This window comes from Mus musculus, chromosome 4, assembly GCF_000001635.26.
Source record: "Mus musculus strain C57BL/6J chromosome 4, GRCm38.p6 C57BL/6J".
In the NCBI taxonomy this organism is placed as follows: domain Eukaryota; kingdom Metazoa; phylum Chordata; class Mammalia; order Rodentia; family Muridae; genus Mus; species Mus musculus.
Window position 1 is genome coordinate 53713076 of NC_000070.6, and position 22461 is coordinate 53735536.

The 22461-nt window shown below is 41.2% G+C and overlaps 1 protein-coding gene across 15 annotated transcripts in view; it reads left to right on the top strand.

Moving 5' to 3' along the window:
• Positions 1–1031: 1031 nt before the first annotated feature.
• Positions 1032–22461, top strand: part of Fktn (fukutin) — a 51679-nt gene continuing 30249 nt past the window's right edge. For 3 of the 15 annotated variants that reach the window (XR_003954952.1, XR_003954950.1, XM_030253578.1), the window contains exons 1-5: positions 1032–1120; positions 6932–7134; positions 16905–16964; positions 18057–18260; positions 21775–22052. Coding sequence is in view for 7 of the 15 variants with exons in the window: in XM_030253578.1 (XP_030109438.1) it covers positions 7030–7134; positions 16905–16964; positions 18057–18260; positions 21775–22052 (647 nt within the window). In the remaining 8 variants the exon portion in view is untranslated. Of the gene's footprint in view, positions 1472–6931; positions 7135–11529; positions 11668–16904; positions 16965–18056; positions 18261–21774; positions 22053–22461 lie in introns of all 15 variants that reach the window. The other 12 variants (XR_003954951.1, XR_881064.3, XR_881065.3 and 9 more) reach the window with 7 other exon arrangements.

The window sequence follows — 22461 nt, forward strand, 5'->3', positions numbered from 1 at the left end:
GATAATATTTACTATGCACTTGAAATCTATTCACTTCTAAAACCCGGGAAGTTTTTTTTTTTCCTCCTTATAATTTCCAGACATAGTTGAGCATAATAAGCATTCCTAATATCTTTTAAAATATCACCTCTTAGTACTCCAATAGGCATCAATTATATTGTGTGCATGTGTGCATGTGTGTGTGCGTGCGTGCATGTGCGTTTGCATGTGTTTAAAGACAAGAGCTCACTCTAGATCCTCTTGCCTTGGCCCCCCAAATACTTGAATTGTAGGCATGTCAGACAATAGAAATTTTTGATACAGCCACATTCCATCACAACTTTTTGAAAAATTCTGTTTTAAGACAAGCATGGCGATGCACACTTGTTATCTCAGCACTTGAGATGTGGAAGATGTGTAGGATCAGTTGAACACCATATTGGCTGAGTAGAATTTAAGGCCAGTCTGAGCTAAATGATATAGAACGGGGTGCGTAGGTAAATTATTTCATTTTTTTCTATACGCCGTTAGTAATTTTCGTAGAAAGAACGTAAAATTACAATAATTTCTTTAGTGCTTTTTAATTTTCAAAAATTCCTATCAAAATCCACATCTGCTCCTTGCCAATAACTCTTTAAATGGCTCTGCTAAAAGCAAAGATGCTAGGTGCCAGGCCCAGAAGCATCTATATTTCTTTCAAGCCCCAAACTGGAAGATCGCATCTTCTAGACCTGGATGTCAAGTAGGCACCTCAACTTCATGAGTACTTGCATCACTACATAGTGCTCTTCCCCATTCTGTCCCCAATAGCAGAATGTAGAGAGAGGAGAAGGGGGAGGAGGGAGGGAGGGAGGGAGGGAGGGAGAAAAAGAATCGTTATCCACCCTAGGTTTGCACTTTCTGCGCTCTGTCTGATGAGCCGTACACTACGGGGGACAGTTCTGTTTTTTCTCTAAACTCCAGGCAGCCTCAGGGCACTGCCGGAGGGACGGCTGATTGCAGATTTCTGATGGCCAAATAGGCCACACTAATAGGAGCGCTCGGAGAACAAAGCAACAGCCAGCGTACGCCGCTGCGCGCTTGACCGCTTCTTTGCGACAGTTGCCGTAAAGCGAGGCCTCCGCCGCAGCTCTAGAGTTAGGTAAGATGAGGGCACCGGGGCCGGGTAGCCGAGCCTGGGCGTGGGCGGGTTCCTTCAGGCACTGTCGCTGGTCTACTGGTATACCCTGAGTAGCGGTCGTCCACCTTTGGGGTACCCTCCCTACGGCGGCGGGGAGGAGTCCGAGGTCGGCCGCAGTCCGTGCACGAGCTTGCTGCCGCCGTCCCCGCTGTCCCGGCGACAGATCGTTCCCACACGCCCATGCTGTCCGTTGATCGTCCTGACCCGCGAGGGTTCGATTTTGGAGGTTCATGGAGACGCTTAAGAGGCCGGGCTGGGACAGTGACGCTTGAGCTGGTTGGCGAGAGCGGACGATGCGGGGAGACCGATCAGGTGTGAGGACCAATGCATGCCAAGGTGGCTCCGCCGGGGAGGAACTGATGCAGCCTGCTGCTGCTCTGAGTGCATCCGACGCCGTGGCATGAACTTACAGGGAAAGGAAGGGGGTTGGCAGGGCAGCCGCCCAGGGAGGGTTCCACCTGAGAAGGACTTTGATGCTGCGCCAAAGCCAAGTTCTGTGTACAGCAAGCAGCCTGCTGCAACTGCTTCGAAGAGAGGTGGTGGTTGGCTTACCAGTCGCTTTCCTCTCTTCTTAGACTCCTCAGTAGTCATTCTTAGTTCGTTTGAAGGAGTGCTCACTATGCTTAATAGTATGATGACGATGGTAATAATAATAAGTAACAATAATAATGATAAGGTGGGCGCGGTTAGCGATGCGAGATAACTGCATGTAGGAACGTTCCTGTCTTCCGTTTACATTATCAGTTGGGGAATATCGGGAAAGATTTGATAAAAATGGGGCCGGGTAGTTAAAAGCTTTAGATAAAAGTCGTCCAGAGAACTGAATTCAGATTTCATCACGATCGCCAATTTCTCAGGTAGTACAAGGCAAGCCGCTTTCTTGTATGTCTCAAGCTTTCTCGGCTATAAAGAATGATATTCCAGTCTTTCTAGTTTGAAGATTTCCATTAAGTAAAAGTCAGCCTGTGAGCCAACCATGGTAACACACACCTGTAATACCAGCACTTTGGAGGCCAAGACAAAAAAAAAAAAAAGCACTAGGAAACAGAGCTGCATAATGATCGACAGACCAGCCTTGGGTAAATGCTCTCAACCAAGCAGTTAGTCACTTGCCTCTTGAGGGAAAGGCTTTACTCACTGTCTTAGTTAGAGCTAATACTACAGTGGTGAAATACCATGACCAAAAGTGACTGGGGAAGAAAGGGTTTGGTTTGCTAAGTTTTAGATTACAGTTTATCATCCAAAGCACTGAGGGCAGCAACCTGGAGCAGGAGCTGATGCAGTGACCATGGAGGGATGCTGTTTACCTGCTCTCATGGTTTGTTTGGCCTGCTTTCTTGTAGAACCCAGGACCACCAGCCCAGGAATGACACCACCCATAATGGGCTGGACCCTCCCACATCAAATCACAACTTAAGAAAATTCTCTACAGGAGGCTTGCCTACAGTCTAGTCTTGTGGAGGCATCTTCTCAATTGGGGTTCCCTCTTCCCAGATTATTCTAGCATGTGATAAGGTGACATAAAATTAGCTAGTACACTCAGTTAAAAATAACATGAAATGTAAATCAAGTAACTTGATTTGAGCTGGCTCAACTCACTCACTAAAGTGCTTGCCATTGTAGGCATGGTGATACGACTTCTGCCCTCTTCTAGAAGGTACTTTAAAAAGCTGAGCATGGTAGCCTGAACGTATAATCTCAGAGCTGGGGAGAGGGAGATAGAATTCCTAAGGATCCCTGGCCATCCAGCCCAGCCTGCTTAGTGAATTCTAGGCTAGTGAGAGACTTGTCTTTGGGGTGTGCAGGAGTGGGGGGAGGGGGTTGGAGAGGTGGCTCAGTTACTAAGAGCAAGCATGAGATGAGGACCTGAGTTCAGATATTAGCACTCACATAGAAAGCCAAGCATGGCTATGTGCATGCCTGTCACCCCAGCACTAGGGGGAGCCAGCAGAAATGAGAGGATTGCTGGCCACCAACCAGCCTGGCTCCAACATCAGTGAGAGGCTCTGTCTGAGGGAGTAAGGCAGAGTGTGATAGAGCAAATACTGGGCATTTTCTGGCCTGCACATTCCTGCCCTCTCACACAAAGGCTGGTGGTACCCAGAGAGTGACCCCAGAGGTAGTGTGACCTCCACAGACTTGCAGGCACTGATTTACTGATTTGCACTCATCCCCTCTGTGCACAGTAACAACTGATTTAGCACATTCCATTCTAGCAGTGAGAACATTGGCAAAATAAGGTTGCTGGTGGTAGTGGGTTTCTTTTGTTTTGTTTTGAAACAGAGTCTCATTGTGTGGCCTTCTCTGGCCTGGTAGAGGAGGCTGGCCTCTAACCCAGAGGTATACCTGTCTCTGTCTCCCAAGTGCTCGAATTAAAGGCTTACACCACCATGCCTGATTGAAAGTAGACTTTATTCTATTTTATTTGTATTGCAGAATTATGTTCAAATAGGAAAGACATTAAATAAAAAGAAAAACATCTACATTTCTTCACCTGAAAGTCAACCTTACCTAGCTAACTTTTTATGCAACCTCTCTTCCCTAGGTCCTTTATTTCCTCAAAGAACTTTCCTTCCAGCATATTCAGAAAGGAGTCACCATGTGCTTATGATTCTTCTGGATAGTCACATAGACAGAGTACAGTATTTTACCTTGTCATCTTCCAGTGACAATGTGGCAAGGTAGAGGTTATTTTGTAAAGGATGAAGAAGCGAGTGAACATTAATTAGGTAAAGGTCTATCATTATCATCAGTCCTGGGACTGAATCTAGGGCCTTGTGTATGCAAGCACTCTACTGCTGAGTGACATTCCCAGCTCCGTGTTCAGTTTGTATTTTGAGATAGTCTCACTGAGTTTCTCAGGCTGGCCAGGAACTCTGCAGCATAGTCAGCTTTTGAATTTACCATCACCCTGTCTACCTTCCAGACTAGGTGGTATTATATACAGGTCTGTGCCATGAGGCCCTACTAGACTTTGTTTTTTTCATACTATATATTTTGGTTATATTCTTTCCCCACCCCAAATTCTTCCCTGATAAGCCACTCAACTTTCTCTTATAAAAAGCAAAGCAAAACAAAAATACATGGGGGTCTATTTTGTGTTGGCTAACTATTAATGAATATGCAGTCTATCCTGAGCTACGTTTGATACATGCTGTCACTCCATTTAAGAAAAACTGTTTTCTCCCCCTGCCCTTCAGAAGTTATTAGTTACAAATACCTTCTTGGCTCAGGGTGGGACTTCATGCCCACTTCCCCTTCTCCGAGCTGGGATTTTTGTCTGACTTGAACCTGTGCAGGTCTTGTTCATGCTGTCACAGTCTCTGTGAGTTCATTGGCCTTGTTGTGTCTGGAAAACGCTGTTTCCTCTGGCTCTTACAGGCTTTCTATTTCCTTTTCTACAGATATCCCTGAGCCTTGAGGGGAGGGCTTTGATAGGTTTTCCCTTTAGGAGTGAGTGTTCCAAAGTCTCTCATTCTCTGTACGTTGTCTAGTTTGGAGTATTTATGTTTGTGGTCAGGACATGTAGGGAAGATGTGAGAGCAGTCACAGCTGTTTGGCAGCATGAACTAGCAAGAAGAGAAGCAAACTGTATGCACAAATGCTCTGTCCGTACAGCAGCAAAATGGAGAGATTGTCAGGCACTCTTTGCGACTTGTTCCTGATAACATGAAGGAGTTATGTTTTAACTTTTCACATATAATGTGTTCTCTATCTTTCTCACATATGTACACATGTGTATAAATTTTTCTGTCATAAAAAAACCTTCCATCTAGTCTAGAACATGTTTCCTACTACCCCAGTGTTCTTATGAATAACTGATCTGGGGGAGGTCTGGTCATTTAAAGATAAGAAACTAAAATAAAATGAACATTTAAAAATGTTACAGCGGGAAGAAAATAAATGAGAAAATAAGTGATAGCTGTGTAGGTCAAAGGGGACAACTAATGGAAGACGGGGAAGTCCGTGGTTAAGGGCATGCACTGCTCTTCCCAGGGGTCTGATTTTGCTTCCTAGAACCCATGACAGGCGACTCACAGCTACCACCTGTAACTCCAGTTCCAGGGGAATTCCAGTTCCTCTGTCCTTCACGGGGCCTGCACACATGTGAGCACACCCACGCATTTACTAAGAGTAAAAACTCATTTTAAAATGACAGTGTTGTGCTGTCCTTCAGGGGTAATGTGCTGACCAGTCCTGGAGAGAGTGAGGCCTTGGGTTCAATTAGCAGCATTGCAAAAAAATCAGGCAACGTTCATTGGCTCAAGTGCTAGGAGTTGGTTGTAAGACAGCAGTCTGGCAGAGTTCAGGAAGAAAGGACACACAAGGAGACACAGATTTCATAACAGCCTATGAAATGGAAAATTGACCTTGAAGCTTCGGCAAGGTGACATGATAACAGGCTTTGGAAGTTGAACAACTGAAAGGGCAGTGAAGGAGTTATACTTTAGTTCTGGAAATAGAGAATCCAGTGTCCTAATGAAGTTATTTAAACATAACTTCAAAAAGCTTTCTATAATCATTATAAGTTTAAAGAACACTCGAAGACTGAAGAAAATGAATATACAGTTACCACCATCATTATATAGTCTAGGTAAACAAGAGTTGAATTTTACAGGTAGGGAATATGTTTGCATACTTTGTACATCCTGTCAAAACAGATCAGATTCTCTGTATGTGGGGCTGTGGTGTTGACTGTTATCAAAAGAACATTTAGCTTTACAGGGCAGTGATATAAATCCTGTAACCTATCAGGGGACGTGAAGTATGACCTCCCAGCCAAACTTTTCTGACATCGTGTTTTAACAATACCAACACTAACAGTAGTGGTACCTTCACAGTCTCTTCTTGATGAGCTGCGGAGATGAGTGGGCACAGGGTATGGCAGTAGGATCACTGTGGAATAAGAGTCAAATAGCATAATTACGGGACAGAATAAAATAACCAAGTAGAAATAAGTAGGAAAAAGAAAGAAAGAACCATAGTTTGTCAGTTTCTCATTATAACCAGGGAACAAAAGAAAACGTAAATGTTAAGTAAAAGCTGTATTAATATTGAAAAATAAAGCTAAATACTAGGGGATCTTTAAATCTACCTAACTAAAATCATTTTTTTGGAGAGGGGGTAAGAGGATATACATATTAAATTTCCTATACTAAAAAGGTAATCAGAGGTACCCAGGGTGAAAGATCAAAATGTTTATCAAAGTTTCCTTTTTCTTTGCAAATACCAAGTTAATATATGAATATCCTATACCTCACACTCATACACACATACACACGTCTCACAAAATAAACAGCTAGATACTATGATCCTTGACTAAAGGCTGTCTCACGTTTTTCCTTCTTTAGTCAGCGTGGTCAGAAGTAGCATCGCCTTTGAACTGGTCAGACATAGACCCTGCGGCCCAGAGGTCCCAGGACAGCTCTGTTGAGTCAGACTCATGGAGAAGCCTCCCTCCGCACTCCTTCTTGCCATGGTGCTCTCCTGAACTGCAGATAGCCTTTCCTGTCTTTCATTTTGTCTTTTCTACGTTTGCTTTTCATATTTGTTGGTTTGAGACAAAATCTTTTTGTGGAGCTCAAGCTGGCCTTAACCTCATTATGTAGCCAAGGCTGGCCTTGTACTTGCTATCCCCCTACCTCAGCATACCAAATGCTGACGATAAACGTGTACTGCCATACTTGGGTAAATATAAATAACTGTGTGTGTGTTGTCAATAATTATTGAAGTTAATTTTTTTGTTGTCAAATTGGCCTTTTTTCTTTGCAGAAGTATCTCTGGTCACAGGAAACAAGATTCTGTTTCATGAAGAAGATGAAAACAACTGGGCTACTGTTAAAAACCACCCAAGAGAACACCATAGACCAATGAGTAGAATCAATAAGAACGTGGTCTTGGCCCTTTTAACATTGACGAGTTCTGCCTTTCTGCTGTTTCAGCTGTACTACTACAAGCACTATTTGTCTGCAAGGGTAATTGTCTTTTCTTATTCGACATAACTGTGGCTCTGTGTTTTCTTAATATATTTAAATTTCAGTATAGAAAATTAATAATGTTTATTTTTTAAAGAAACATTTCTCAGTGGGTTTCTCATCTTTTTAGAATGTAATAGGCAGTTTAAAATTCAGTTAAATGTTTTTGTAATTATACAATTAAATCAAAAGTAATATTTCAATAGTATTTAACCTATTCATATTCCCTGTTGAATAATAAATTGTTATCCCTAAATAATATCAGTTAAATTAAGTCACTGATAAGTAATTTTGATAACCTATCAAAATTATTTTATCTGCTAGTGTATATTTTGATTCGGAATGTACTTGAATTGTAGTGTAACTTACCCTTGATGCTGTTTGAGGGAATGAAGTCAAGATACTGGGCTGGAGTCAGTGGGTTGGAGTCGTAGCAGTGAATGGCTGTAGCTCCAGGTCGGGATGAGTACCCAGCATTCCAGGGTCTTAGGAGAGATTACCCTGAGTGGGTCGTGGACTAGGGAAGGGGGCTATTTGCTGTCTTAGAATAAAGAAGGCCTATTTCTGCTTATGTTTGGAGCAAGCATTACTGTAGATATCCTCTTGGCCCTTGCTGCTTATTTAGATGTTTAGATTTTCTGTGCTCTACAAATAAAATCAATCTAATTATCTAATAATTAAAGATAAGGAGCAAATACACTGTATTTCATAGAGGGATAGGCTTGACAGAAGACAGGTTTTTAAAATGCAAACTTTCTTTGGATGTTCTGTGCGGGAGCACAACTTCTCATATGCCTTTGGCCCAACAGCAGTCCTCCTCTTGAGGGGAACGTTGTCATTTTTGACAGACTGAGTGCACAGCTTCAAGAGGGGCAAACATGGAGCAGTGAGGGAGGAAGGGGACACTTGCCTCTCAATCGACTTGCGACAGCCAAGTCAATCCTGGCAGTTAGTGGGGTAACAGAGAGCACAGCAAGGTCCCCTCACATCCCGAAACAAACTCCAGTGGAATAGCAGCATCGTGAGTACTGAGTAGCCTGCCCCGGGGGAGATGAAATTCCAAACATAAAGTATCATTTCCGTGCAGTGCATAGTAGTACTTTCATGTCATTATAAGCTCAAAATGTTGTGAGTCTGCCCACTGTAAGCTGGGATCCATCCAGAGTCAGCTTACAGTTCACACCAAGAAGACATATTTCTAGGGAAGTTTCAACCATGCATTGTTTTTTTCTTACTAGACCCAACAGGTTAATGTGGCTTTAGCTCAGTGTGCTTATTGAATTTGTATTTACTAATCACTTGTTAATGCATAGGGTACATAGCAGGAAAACTGAGATTAATAGGGCAAAGCTCTTACTTTCAAGATACTCATAATTTGATAGTAATTCTTGAGTATGGGTTTTGAGTTCAAATCTTAGTTCAGTCGTCTGACTTTTTGCAGATCACCTCTTTAAGCTTTGGTTTCTTTGACTGGGGCACAGCAACATTGCCAGTTGAGGTAACCTAGTTGATGTGATGCATCTCACTCACTGTTTTCTACGTAGTACATGCTAAAAAACAATAGTGTTTAATAACTTCTGTTTCATACCAATGGTTTACATTACAATTTTTAAAATAAAGTTGAGAGGCTGGCAAGAGGCTCAGTGCCTCTAAGCTAAACAATCCTGAATTCTTTTTTTTTTCAAAAACATTTTTTATTAGATATTTTCTTCATTTATATTTCAAATGCTATCCCGAAAGTCCCCTATACACTCCCCCGACCCTGCTCCCCAACCCACCCACTCCTGCTTCCTGGCCCTGGCATTCCCCTGTATTGGGACATATGATCTTCGCAATACCAAGGCCTCTCCTCTTATTGATGGCCAACTAGGCCATCCTCTGCTACATATGCAGCTAGAGACACGAGCTGTTCCTCCTATAGGTTTGTAGACCCCTTCAGCTCCTTGGGTACTTTCTCTAGCTCCTCCATTGGGGCCCTGTGTTCCATCCAATAGTTGACTGTGAGAATGACAATCCTGAATTCAATTCCTAGAACACATTCAGTAGAGGGAGAGAACTGGCTCCTCAAAGTTGTCCTCTGACCTCCACATGTGGGTCATGGCCTTCTCTCACCCCTGAATGAATGATTGAATGAATGAAGTAAGTTATTAGAGTCCTTGTGAACCTGTATTTTCACTGTTTTATCAGTGAGTTAACTGGACTCTAGATAGAATGTTTCTCGCTGATGATTCAGGACCTAAAACTGTTACCTTTACTCGTAGAGCTATTCTGATGTGTAAGGAAAACTATATTTAACAGAATATGTTCACATTGGCAGATAGGTAATAAACTGGCTCTCAGAATGCTGTAGGACAATTGAAAATATTAAGCTTAATGGCTGAGTAGAGACAGAGCACTATGTGAGGCAAATCGTGCACTGTGCTTTCTAGTCAGATTCGGCACACCAGCGCCTTCAGCAATCACTGTTGGTATCAACAGTGGCCATCACAGGGTGCTAGTCTGGGCTAGCTTCCCACTATGCTGAGTAATTTGTTTTCAGTTAGAGGGAGAGCTTTGAAAGAAGAATGGCAGCAATTATTCACAGTGAACAATTTTGTATGCCATCATTAAGAGTGGGAATTAATCCTTACAGCCATGTATGTAGCACATGTGCAGCAAAGGCTCAGAATAGTTTTAAGTTCGCTGCTTACTAAAATTTGCAAAGATTTTCACTCAGTCTTTGACTTTTGCCTTGCTTTATTTTTCTCTAAAGGAAAATATATAGGTTATTCCTGGAATGGAAGTATACTAGACATACACTAGACTACAGTCTAGTGTAATATGGCAAATTTGGGTAAATATCACCCCCCATTATTCCTCCATCCCTCCAGTTTTTCATTACCCAGAAAAATAGTGAATTTCTTTTATTACAGTTTTTTACACATGGTTTTTATTCTTTTGTATAGTGTCAGGATGTAGATTATTGGTTTTCAGATGGTTTACTAAGTCAGGCAGCTTTCTTCCCCTTGCTGATAACACTTAGGAGTCCATGGAGAACTGGAGAGAAGTGTTTTGTGTGAAGGAGCAGCACTGAGATGCAGAAGAAGGCAGCTGCCCAGACAGATGGGGATTCGCCACAGTTAGGGCCTTCCAGCTTTATCTGTGCAGGCTTATAAACAATTGGGGGAAAAAATTAAGTATTGAAGACCTTAAAGTTTTTAACAAATTAGTAGCCATGTGACTCTAAGTGGGCATGTTTAAACAGTCATACAAATTAAGAATTTGGATTCCTGTAAGAATTTGATTATTAGATACTGTGCATCAGAAATGACAAGACTTTTTTTTTTTTTTCCAAGTCTTAGTATCTTGTTTCTGGAATGCCTTTTCTTTAATTACATTATAGTTGGGTCACTGGACTTCAGTAGTCACCAACTATTCTTCTACCAGTTCTTTCTAGAATCTGGGTCAGCCCATCTACTTCTTGGTGGCCCTTAACTTTTCAGTATCACTATCCAGTAGGAAATATTTTTGAAATATCTGTAGGCTTGTTTTCTTAACCCCTTGACTTGTTTTGTGGAAACTGTTTAAGCAGAGCACAGTAATAGACTAACTCCCTAAGCTCACAATTTGAGGCGCTTTGGAACATATGAGGAAATAGAGGAGTAATTTAGCATTTACTTCTTCAGACTTCTTCAGTGGGTTGACCCAAGGTTGTTTGTATTTTAATGTTAATTTTGGACCTTTAAGATTGGTTGTCCTAGAGATGAGAGAGTCTGCATGTAAGACGTTGAGGGATCTTGTCTTTAAGTTATATTTGATTGGTAAATAAAGATGCCAACATCCAATAGCTGGGCAGAAGAGACATAGGTGGGGTTTAGGCTTTGGGGACTTGGGGTTGGAGAAGAACCATGAGGAGAGAAGAAGAGTGCAGGAGGAGGAAGGAGAAGCTGCCATGGGTTAGGAGTCAAGAGAATGTGCCTCTGAGGACTGGCCAATTAGAGTTAAGAGCAGCCCAGATGAAGCATAGTAAGTGATAACTTAGGGTAACAATAGGAAAGTAGATTCTAATCACATAGAGGCTAGACAGCTGCCCAGCTATTGTGCTGTTTAAGGCTTATTGAAAATATAAAGGTTGTGTGTGTCTTTTATTTGGGAACTTAAATAGGCAAGGTGGGAGAAACCTTGGGCTGGAATTTAAATAAATTTCTACAAGACTCCATTCTGAATATTTTACTAGTTAAGAATTCTTCTATCCCCTAGTGTTTAGACTTTGTAATTCTTATGTACTGTTAGACTTATTTCTAAAATTCAAATTTTAGAATTTTTGATCAAGTTCTCTGCATAGCATAGCATACCAATAGAATTAACCAAAAGTCCATAGCATAGTATGAGGCTCTTCTCTGTTTGCCTCTCCAGATCTCTCCTCACCATGCTCTATGCCCTGGGAGGCTGACCTCTATGGACTTCATTAGCTGAGCTCCCTTGCCTTTTGGTTTCCAGTTGGGTTCAACCAATGGGAAGCATCAGCTGGAGACTGGAGACTAGGAAGAAGAGGTCAGGTTATTTACTTTTTTGGTTCTCTGTTTGTATGGTCATTGGTTGGCAGTGGCTGCAGTTTTCTTATTCATTTACAGTTGTAGCCACTGGGTACCAGTAGCTGTTCTTCCCATAGATAGAACAACTATTAAGATAATGAAATTTTAATTCTAGGACCAAAAACTACATAGTTTTTAGAACATTTGCAAAATGTACCCTTGCTTTTCTTTTCTTACAAGAGGCCATTAAAATTATATGGTCTTTAAGCTTTATAAGACTAGATATCCATAGTGTTCTTAGCTTTGACTCTTCAAGTTAAGTTTTCTGGAAGAAAAAAAAAAAAAAAAACTGAAGAGTAGCATCCTTGGAGGACGGGGTTACTGGATAGTTCATGGGTGCACAATATTTTAAGTTGGTCTTATGGGATGTGTAGGAGTTTTCCAGATGAGCATGAGGAATGTAGAAGGCCTTTACAATTAAGAAAAAGCTTGTTGGAAAAGAATGAATTGCGTGGATATCTATAGGAGAAGAGTTCTGTGTAGAACGAGAGGAAATAGAGCATAAAAACCGAGGTAGAAAGTGTCTGGAATAACCTGGGTGTTATTGTAGTTGGAGAGGAGTGAGAGATGAGAGGAGGGTTGGGAAAACTGAAGATTTTGCTGTCGTTGAGAGTGTTATCGACCACCATGAGAACTTTGGGTCTTATTGGTAAGATTGAACCATAGGAATGAGCTATTAACATGGCATAGTTGTGACTAACCTATCTGCTCTATTTAGGAATAGATTATAGGAGCACAGGCTGAAAGAAACTAGTTAAAAGCGACTGTAGTTTACACAAGAGGTAGCAATAGCTTAGACAAGGGAATTACTAAGAAACCAAAAGCAGAGCTGTGAGGATCTGTGGATTGTTAGATGCAGGGTGTGAATGACAGGAGGGAACCAAAAGTTACTTGTGTTTTGACCTAGGCAATAGAAGTGAGACATTGAGACTTTGCAGTTTATTGAGAGAAAAACTAGAAAAGCAAGTCTGAAGCAGGGTGGAGGGAAGGCTTTGCATATGCCAGTTTTAGGTGCCTAGTTGACATCCTGGTGACAAACAGACAGCCAGATGTACAAGTCTGCAATTCACAGGACTCTGGTTTGGAGTTATAAGCAGGTAGATGGTATATCCAGTTCTACGATTCGGGTCAAGCTGGCTCTGGTAAAGGTACCTTCCTGAGGGTGAGCCTCCGAAGAAGCCACATAGTGGAAAGAACAAACTTTCACAAGTTGTCCTCAGACCCCCATGCATAGCATGGTGCATGTGCCATCACTAAAATAAGAAAGTATTAAAAGAAGAGGAGGGCCGGGCGTGGTGGCACACCCCTTTAATCCCAGCACTTGGGAGGCAGAGGCAGGCGGATTTCTGAGTTGGAGGCCAGCCTGGTCTACAAAGTGAGTTCCAGGACAGCCAGGACAATACAGAGAAACACTGTCTCAAAAAGCCAAAAAAAAAAAAAAAAAAAAAAAAAAAAAAAAAAAAAAAAAAAAAAGAAGAAGAAGAGGAGGAGGAGCAGCAGCAGCAGCAGCAGCGGCTATGGGCTTGAGACACAGCTTAGCAGTTGAGAACATTTGCTGTTCTTCAAGAGGATCTAGATTTGGTTTCCAGCACCTGTGGGGTGGCTCAAACCTCCTATAACTCTAATTCTAAGAGATTTTATACTCACTTCTGGCCTCTGCAGGCACTGCACACATGTGATACACATGTATAAGCAAAACACTCATACACATATAATAAGTAAATCTTTAATAAAAATAAAACGCAACAAGACTCAATGAGATACCAAATACTAAGTGAACATAGATTTAAAAGAGAGACTATCTCGGGATCCGAGCTTTGGCCCCTGAAGCTCCTTTCAAGGAATTGAGAACTAGCGAGTGAGACTAAAAAGGAATAACCAGAGACACACAGCAAGAGTGTAGTATGGGAATCATGAGAGTCCAGTAACTGAAGTACACCAGTGAAGCAGAGGTTACCAGGTCTTGTTAGAAGAAATGAGGAAGAGCTAACAACCAACGGAATTACTATTGTGGAAGTCAGTGGTAGGTGTGAGTGTTTGGCAGAGTGGATCTGAGCTCAAGTGATCTCGTAGGAAGGAAAGGCAAGGAGAGCAACCATTGGGAGTTTTTTATTTCGTTGGTTGGTTGGTTTTTAATAGAGGGTTTCCTCAGTGTAGCCTTGACTGTCCTAGAACTAGCTTTATAGCCCAAGCTGGCCTCTAACTCACGGAGATCTTCCTACCTCTGCCTCCCAAGTATTGGGGTTAAAGGCTGTACCAACACAACTATCCAGCATAAAAGAGAACAAGAAATTGTTGAGGAAAAGGGCTGTTAAGAGTTTTTTGTTTGTTCCTTGTTTTAATTATGTTTAGTGGGAAGAATAATGTTGTGTGTATATACTAAGAGGAATGGTCCAGCAGAGAAAGGAAAGTTCTGGAGCAGTGTCTTTGGCCAAGCAAAAGGGCATGCAATTTAGTAAGTAGAGTAACTATAAATAGGAATATAGACAGTTTATCTCTTATGAGAAAAGCAAAGTCAGACTGTGTGACTGTCATTTCACTGGGGAGCAAACTATTGGGAGTGCTTGAAAGTTCTTTTTTCTTTTTTTTAGAGATTTATTCATTTATTTATTTATTTTAAATACACTGTAGCTGTCTTTAGACACACCAGAAGAGGGCATCAGATCTCATTACAGATGGTTGTGAGCCACCATGTGGATGCTGGGAATTGAACTCAGGACCTCTGGAAGAGCAGTCAGTGCCCTCCATCTCTGAGAGCCATCTTTCCAGCCCTTGAGAGGTCTTTAATTCCTTTTCTCAAGAAAGAGAGAGCTATGCTACTGACAGATAGAATGAGGAAATGAGTTAAAAAGGCAGAAAGAGCAGAAGTCACCCAAGGGGATGAGAATTAGTGGGCAAGAGAGTGTAGGTGCTCCACAGAATGAAGGCCTACTCAACATCTGTCGAGAATTGGCAGTGACAGCAGTGAACAGCCATGGTTAGCTGTGTGCTTTCATGTGCAGACAACTGAGTAGCTGGATTTCTGTTGTTTATCTTGATTTGCTTTTTGACTAAGAAACTCACAGTGTCATGCAGGTTGGACGTCCTAGAACCCACTAATGATCCTCTGGCCTCAGCCCTCCCATGGATTATATGTATATTAATGTTAGTGTGGTGGCACAGTGGAAGACTGGTGGTCAGAATGTGGTTTGGACAAGGTGGAGTGTTCTAGGTAGACGTGATAGTAACAACTGTAAATATATGTTTACCATTCTAGTCGGTGGCATGGACCTAAGAGAGCAGGCCTGAAAATGAGGTGACCAAAGTTTCATGCGATAGCCAACCTTATTCATAGCATCAGGCAATTTACACTCTGAGGGCTAAGGAAAGTCACCTGAGTAAAGTGTACAATCACAAAGACCAACCTCATGTGCCTAGACACACATGAATAACAACAGCTCAGGTAAACTCACTGTTACCCTCTGCACCTAGGAAGAGCACAAAAACACATTCCAGGGACACTTCTGAGTTTGAACAAACAGGTCACAAGACTCTTGTCTTAAGAGTTTCTTTACAAGCTCTCAGAATTCTCCTTGAATGACTCCATTCTTGGACTGTGTTCTGACAACCATACATGCAGTCAACTATACAGTTTAAAAGAGTAGAATTTGCTGGGCAGTGGTGGCGCATGCCTTTCATTCCAGCACTTGAGAGGCAGAGGCAGGTGGACTTCTGAGTTTGAGGCCAGCCTGGTCTACAGAGTGAGTTCCAGGACAGCCAGGGCTATACAGAGAAACCAAAACACCAAAAAAATAAATAAATAAATAAATAAATAAATAAATAAATAAATAAATGAATAAAAGAAAAAGAAAGAAAGAAAGAAAGAAAGAAAGAAAGAAAGAAAAAAAGAAAGAAAGAAAGAGGTAGAATTTCTGATATATGCTCTTAATTCCAAAGAAAAGCTGTAATCTACTAGCTCACTGAAATGTACTTATTCCAAGTACAACATATTCAGTGTCCTCTCCTAAAGTAGGGCTGTAGTGAAAAGATGAGGATCTGCCTGCAGTTTCCAACCCTTGTCAAGACTGAAGATAACAAAGTTACTCTTTAGTTTTGTTGTTTATTTTTCTCAAATGTACATTGTATTCAGCTATTACTCAGTTGCAGATCTTGGAGACACTGAATCCAGCTCTGCCTTAGTTACTCTTCCTCCTGTCTTTCTCCTCCAGTTAGCAATTCTTCCTGACATTTAACCAAGCACTATGGCAGACATGCTAATACAGACAGCTTGGCTTGCGCACCCGTCCTTGAGGACGCAATTTAATGAGAAGACAAACGTTCTTTTTAAGAATGTTGAGGGCATTGTGTTTGTAGGATGAGGCAGTTCTCATTATCAGCATCCTCATTTATAATTCACAGGTATAAAAACATTGAAAACATAAGGAGCTGTCAGACTTCTTTGAGTTTGAGACAGTCTTCTGATTTCTAGACCATCACATTCTTTCTTCTATTTAGTTTTAAAGCATTTTGGGGCTAATCATATGAATACTGATAATATTGCTTTCTTCCTTCTGACTCTCTAAACCACAACATTTAAAAAGCACTATTGTAAGTAACCTAGAGCATGTGAAATAATAGTGTACATCATGAAAAGTGTGGGCATTGGGGCCCATCTCTCAACTAGAAATAATGACCTTGCTTTGCAGGAATGTTGAGGGGGTGTGGATGAGAGAGGAACCACCCTTTTTCTTTTCTTTCTTTCTTTTGGAAGTATGAAACAGACCCTGACACTCGGGAACTGCTCCTCATTATACTTTTTTGCCATCTCTTCACCAACTCTGTGTGGAGATGAAGTTAGGAATATGATGCAAGATGGATGACCCTAATTTCAGAGAGACAGCTGGTTCTAGCTGTAATCTCAGGGTTTAAGGGACTGGGGCAGGACAGAGAGAGGTGGTGGGGAGGGGAAACAGACAAACAGACAGACAGACAGACACAGGAATGTGGATGTTCTTTTTTAATGGGCATTAATTGGTTCAGAAATGCTGGCCATAGCATTGAACTATTTCAGCAACTTGTGTTACTCTTTCAATGTTTTACATCTTGGATTGTAGTATAAAATTATATTACTGTTTGGTTCTGAGTATGAAAATAAGCATGTAGATATTGCCCGCTGGGCTATGAATTTACTAAAATACCTTTTTCCCCCTCTGTTAGAATGGACCGGGTTCATCAAAATCCAAAGGGAATCGAGTTGGATTTGATAGCACACAGTGGGTATGTACACCAGACAAGAAGTTTCAGTTACAATGTTGTCTGTAGCTCACTCATTGATTACTCCTCTAATATGTGTTGAAGGATGGCAGTAACAATAACTACCTTGGTTATTGTTATGAGGGTAGAACTTCTACCAAGAGCTTTACATGCAATATCTCACTTTGTCCGTGTGGAAACCTTATAAAATCAGTATCTATTGCTGTTCTCAGTTTAGCTAGTTAGAGAGAGTAAGGTTAGTTGGCTAGTAAGTATCTGAATCCAGATGAAAGTGTTCCATCTCTAAAATTCTTGTTCACTGAGCTATATTGCTTCCCCAAATCAATGAACAAATGAATCAGAATTGATCTACAAACATAAAGGGAAATTAATAATCAGGAATAAAAATCTCGGTGCTTTCTTTGGAAGAGGAAAGGAACAGATAATGAAATATATACACTACATCTTTTGTTTTACAAAATTTCATAACCTCCGTATTTTAAAAATGCATTTTTTAAACTTTTTTTAAACCTAATTAAAAATGCAAAACAATGCTGAGAGGGTGGAGTTAAACTGTAGCTCAGTTGACAGAGCGTTTGCCTAGCATGCAGGAAGCCCTGGGTTCAATCTCAAGCACTGTATAAACCAGACATGATAGCAGGGGGGCCAGGAGCTCAAGATCACCTTCAGCTACAGACAGACACTGTGCAGGCCAGCCTGGCCTGCATGAGATCCTGTGTCAACGACAGTTCTTAACACTGAAAAGTAATGCTGGTTTACTAAACAAACAAACAAAAGCCTTTGATTTAACAGTTTTCTTTGTTTGTTTATTGCTTCTTTGTTTTGTCTTATTTATGTCTGTTATTTTGAGACAACTGTAGCCTTGGTTGGCATGGAACTTTCTGTGTAGACCAGGCTTGCCTCTCAAGCTTTGTGATAGTCTCCTGCCTCTACCTCTGGAATGTTGAGGTTACAGGCGGTCATCACCATGCTTGGCTTTTGTAGTGACAGAGCACTTACCTAGTAAGTGTGAGATCCAGGGTTCAGTTGCCAGTACTGGAAAAAAAAAATCTATTGACTTAATGGCTTCATAGAGATTATTTTCCTCTGAAACAGCGTGCAGTTAAGAAATTTATTATGCTGACATCCAGCCAAAATGTGCCAGTGTTCCTTATTGACCCATGGATTCTGGAATCAATTAATAAAAACTTCGAACAAGTGAAAAATGCTTCTCAAGGCCCGGCTTCAGAATGCAGATTTTTCTGTGTTCCGAGAGACTTCACTGCGTTCGCACTGCAGTATCACCTGTGGAAGAATGAGGTGAGTGGGCTGAAAATGTAAAACATCTACAGTCATATTGGGAAGATTTCCACAGAAGGACGTTGCTATTAAGTTCATTTTGCCAACTCATTATAAGTTCAAAGCAACAGTTTCACATGGCCTTGCCTTATAGTGCTCACCTGTGGCTGCAGCCTCAGAGTTGACTTAGAATGAATGTTTTTCCTTGAACACAAATCTTTCCCAAGCCTGTTTCTCCCTTTAGTGTAATTGTGACAGCTCATTGTATTCCTTATTATGCAGCCTTTACTTACTATTCTATGTGGAGTAGCACATTCTAACATTCTATTCTTGATTCTAACTTTATTACATCTTTTTAGCAAAACAGCTAAAACCATCTCTTAAAACTTTCTTCCCAGAATCAAATCAGGAATTCTATAAAATTATTAATTTATCTAAATAGTACTAATTAAAGTTCATCTTCATGTTGATCTATAGGAAATTTGCTCAGTAGGGTAGGCTAATGCCCAGGAACCCTCAGGCTATGTAATAGTGACAGGAAAGGCATATCTTCTACAAGAAGCAATCCTGAGATGATTCTCTTGGGACCTTGCCTCTCAGAGTTCACCCATCTTAGGGCATGCAAAAAGGTTGGCCACCTCCAGGTAGGCCACCTGCTAGTCTTAGCCTTTCCTAAATGGCTCCTGAAACTTTTACAATATAATAAAATAATGGTGGTTCTTGATGTTAATTTGCCTCTCCACTGAGACCAGGGCTGAAGTTCTATCTCCATTTCCACTGTTGTTCCAGCATAATCAGTACCAGCATAGAAACATTATGCTCAAGACCAGAGAACGAGAGGCAGGAACAAGAATATCAGCCTTTCCAAGGGAAATTTTTTTCTCAGAAGCTTCTAGTAAACTGCTGTTCAGATATTCTATTGGGAAATTCAGTCTTGACTATACTTAAGGAGGCCAACATGGATGTTCAGTCTGTAGACAGGCAAGCAGGGGTCTTATGCTGCATTCCCACTCTGTTGCAGAAGGTACATCTCAGTGTGTGATTTTTGTCTACAGCAGTGTTCCTCCATTTTGTATGTACACAGTACTAGTTTGATAGTCATGGAGTAGTTTTTAGATGTTTCCAAAAGTTGAACTTATATTTCCATCCTCCTTTGTAGTTTCAAGATGAAAGGCAGACAGGAATAAGGAGGAGAGGTGCTTCTTTATTTCAGGTATCTGTCATCATTTTCATCCAGTGTAGATGTTGTTCCCCCAAGGTTTATATGTTGTAAACTTGGTCCCCGGAGCAGAGGTAGGGATATAGACCATAAGTGGTAGAGTCTGGTGGGAAAGAGATTAAGATAGCTTGAATCAGAAATATGAGCACTAGTAGTCAGCCATCATGAGAAATGCAGACATTCTATAGCGGATCTGGTAAGTCATGTTGACTCTGGCAGGTTGGACTCCTTCTGGAGTGGCAGTGTACTCTGGGACAGCAGTATATGCTGCAGGTTCCTCGGTTGCCTCAAAGTCAGTGTCAGAGATCGTGTCCCACGGTTCTGCCTAGGCAGTGAAGCAGGTAAGAAACAGGTGAAGTGTGTGTATATAAGGATATGGTCTTTGTTGGCTTGCTTTTTTTCTCATTTTATATTCTAAAGATGTCTCAACCTATAGAAAAATGAGAATGTGATATTTTAAACTTCATTTTTATTTTTAAGCAAAAATAATACTGGTATTGATTGAGTTCAGCAGGTCAGATAGTAACACAGACCTCAGTAAGCTAGGGCGCTGTCTGCCTTTCCTTTTCCTGCTTACTGTGAGCCTTGGACCCGGTCCCTTTTGTCTTGTTTATTTTCTCACTCAAAAATGCTTATGTGTTAACTAGCATCTCACTTAGATAAGGAGTTAGGAGAATTCTCCTATCGTCACTCATTTTATAGTTACATGATAGTCAGTCAGTCGACCTTATCATAAGTAAATACTAACTAGCTTACTCTGCTCATAGGATTCTCTGTGTTTTTTAGATTGGTGTTGTGAGTTCAGCTGTGCTGTCTTGCAGACAGATCATTCCAGCTGGCCTTGACTGTTTCTGCCCTCTTGGAGGGATAGACAGGGTCTCAACAGTTACCTAACAACTGCTGTATGCAACACTGCCTTAATGGCACCAGGTGAAGCTCTGGGGAGGGGCTGCAGGACATAAATGGTGAGGACATAAACAGGATGGTCACTCACAACACCAGTGTTCTGACCTCAGCCTCTAAATGCCAGTTTATTGATCTAGGAAATATTCCTCCACCTTTCCAAAGTGTCCCTTGAGTGCGGTACACTGCTACTTTTAAAAGAAAGCAATATGCTCTATAGTTGTCAAGACTAAAACAACAGAGTCCGTGGACGAAGCAAAGGTCAGTTAGAGACTGGTGAGATGACCCATCAGGTGAGCTTGCTAGCTTTGATCGTCAATATTTGTTTCTGAATTCTGTAGCAGAGAGGTATACTTTCCTAAAGCTTTATGTTCCATGACTGTAGGTTAGTCATAAATAATACCTTCCTGGCTGACCTCACAAAGTTTCTGTGGGTATCAAAGGAGATCATCAGTGCGCATGCACCTTGTACAGTTTAAGTGCCTCTGTATTATTAGCCGTTTTGAAAGTTGACTTTAAATATGTTTCCATACTTAAAATACTCATGCTGCTTCTTATATAGAGTAGATATCATATCCAAATGCATATGTAAGAATATAAGTAAAAGTTCTTTGGAGATTTTAAATTTCTAGTGAAATGAAAGATTTTTTTTGTTTCAAATTTATAATCTTTCTGTAAGGATTATAGTTCACAGGGCACCATACTTAGCAGATACTCATGTGGTGTGTGTGTGGGTGTGTCTGTGTGTGTGTTTAATTGAAACAGAATTATATCAGCCATTTCTAGGAGGACTGTTTCCCATCAGGCTTCCTGGTATTCTGGCTTTTACAATTTTTCAGACCCCACCCTGCAATGTTCCCTGAGCCATAAATGCTTGAGTTGTGATGGATATATATCCACTGGGTCAGCAGATACTCTTAATAATATTTAATCATCTACTAAAATCTACATATAGGATAATCTTAATAAGATTTAAATCTTAATGGTTTTGAAAAGCATCCATTGTCTTACAGTTTGCTGGGCTGGGTTTCCTGATGTTTGCGTTGTGGTGCGGGTTCTGTTAAAGCATTTTTAAAGCCATAGGAGATAACAATTGCAAGTTTGCTTTTCTGTTCCTGCTCCTAACATCCACTTCATGGACATCAGTGAGAGAACGCTAAATGAGCATTCTCATCCCATGGGGAGAAGTTTGCATTAATTTTTAGAGTCCTTAGGGACAGTCTCCATTCTCCACAGCTTTCTTTTGCTACTTTAGTCTTTCCGTGCTACCTTCTGTTCACTACTCTCATTAAAAATGTTCTAGCAAAAAGGCAAGGATAAAAACATGGCCTAATTAATGGTATAACAGCTGCTTTCATCTTGTCACTAATATTTGGTTTTAAATAATCATGCTTGATCCTTGTCTTATGCTAGGATGGCTGGTTTCGGATAGCTGAGAATATGGGGTTTCAATGCCTAAAGACTGAAAGCAAGGATCCTCGGCTAGATGGAATAGACTCACTTTCTGGGACTGAAATCCCTCTGCACTACGTCTGTAAGCTGACCACTCATGCCATCCACTTGGTAGTCTTTCATGAGAGGAGTGGCAACTACCTCTGGCATGGTCACCTACGACTCAAAGGACACATGGATAGGAAGTTTGTTCCTTTTCGAAAGTTACAGTTTGGTCGTTATCCTGGAGCCTTTGACAGGTAAATCTATAACAATAAACAGTAATAAGTCAATAATATGATATGTTTATATTTATATATACATGTATGTATAGATACACACATTGAAGTATTATAACTCAGGGAAATCCACTGTGATTCTGCAGTAGTGTGGATGGGTCCCACAGTGGTGAGTGTCTCAAGGCAAAAAAGACTGACAGGATAGAGGTATACTGTGTTCGTGGATGTCTTAGTCAGGGTTTCTATTCCTGCACAAACATCATGACCAAGAAACAATTTGGGGAGGAAAGGGTTTATTCAGCTTACAATTCCACATTGCTGTTTATCACCAAGGAAGTCAGGACTGGAACTCAAGCAGGTCAGGAAGCAGGAGCTGATGCAGAGGCCATGGAGGGATGTTCTTTACTGGCTTGCTTCCCCTGGCTTGCTC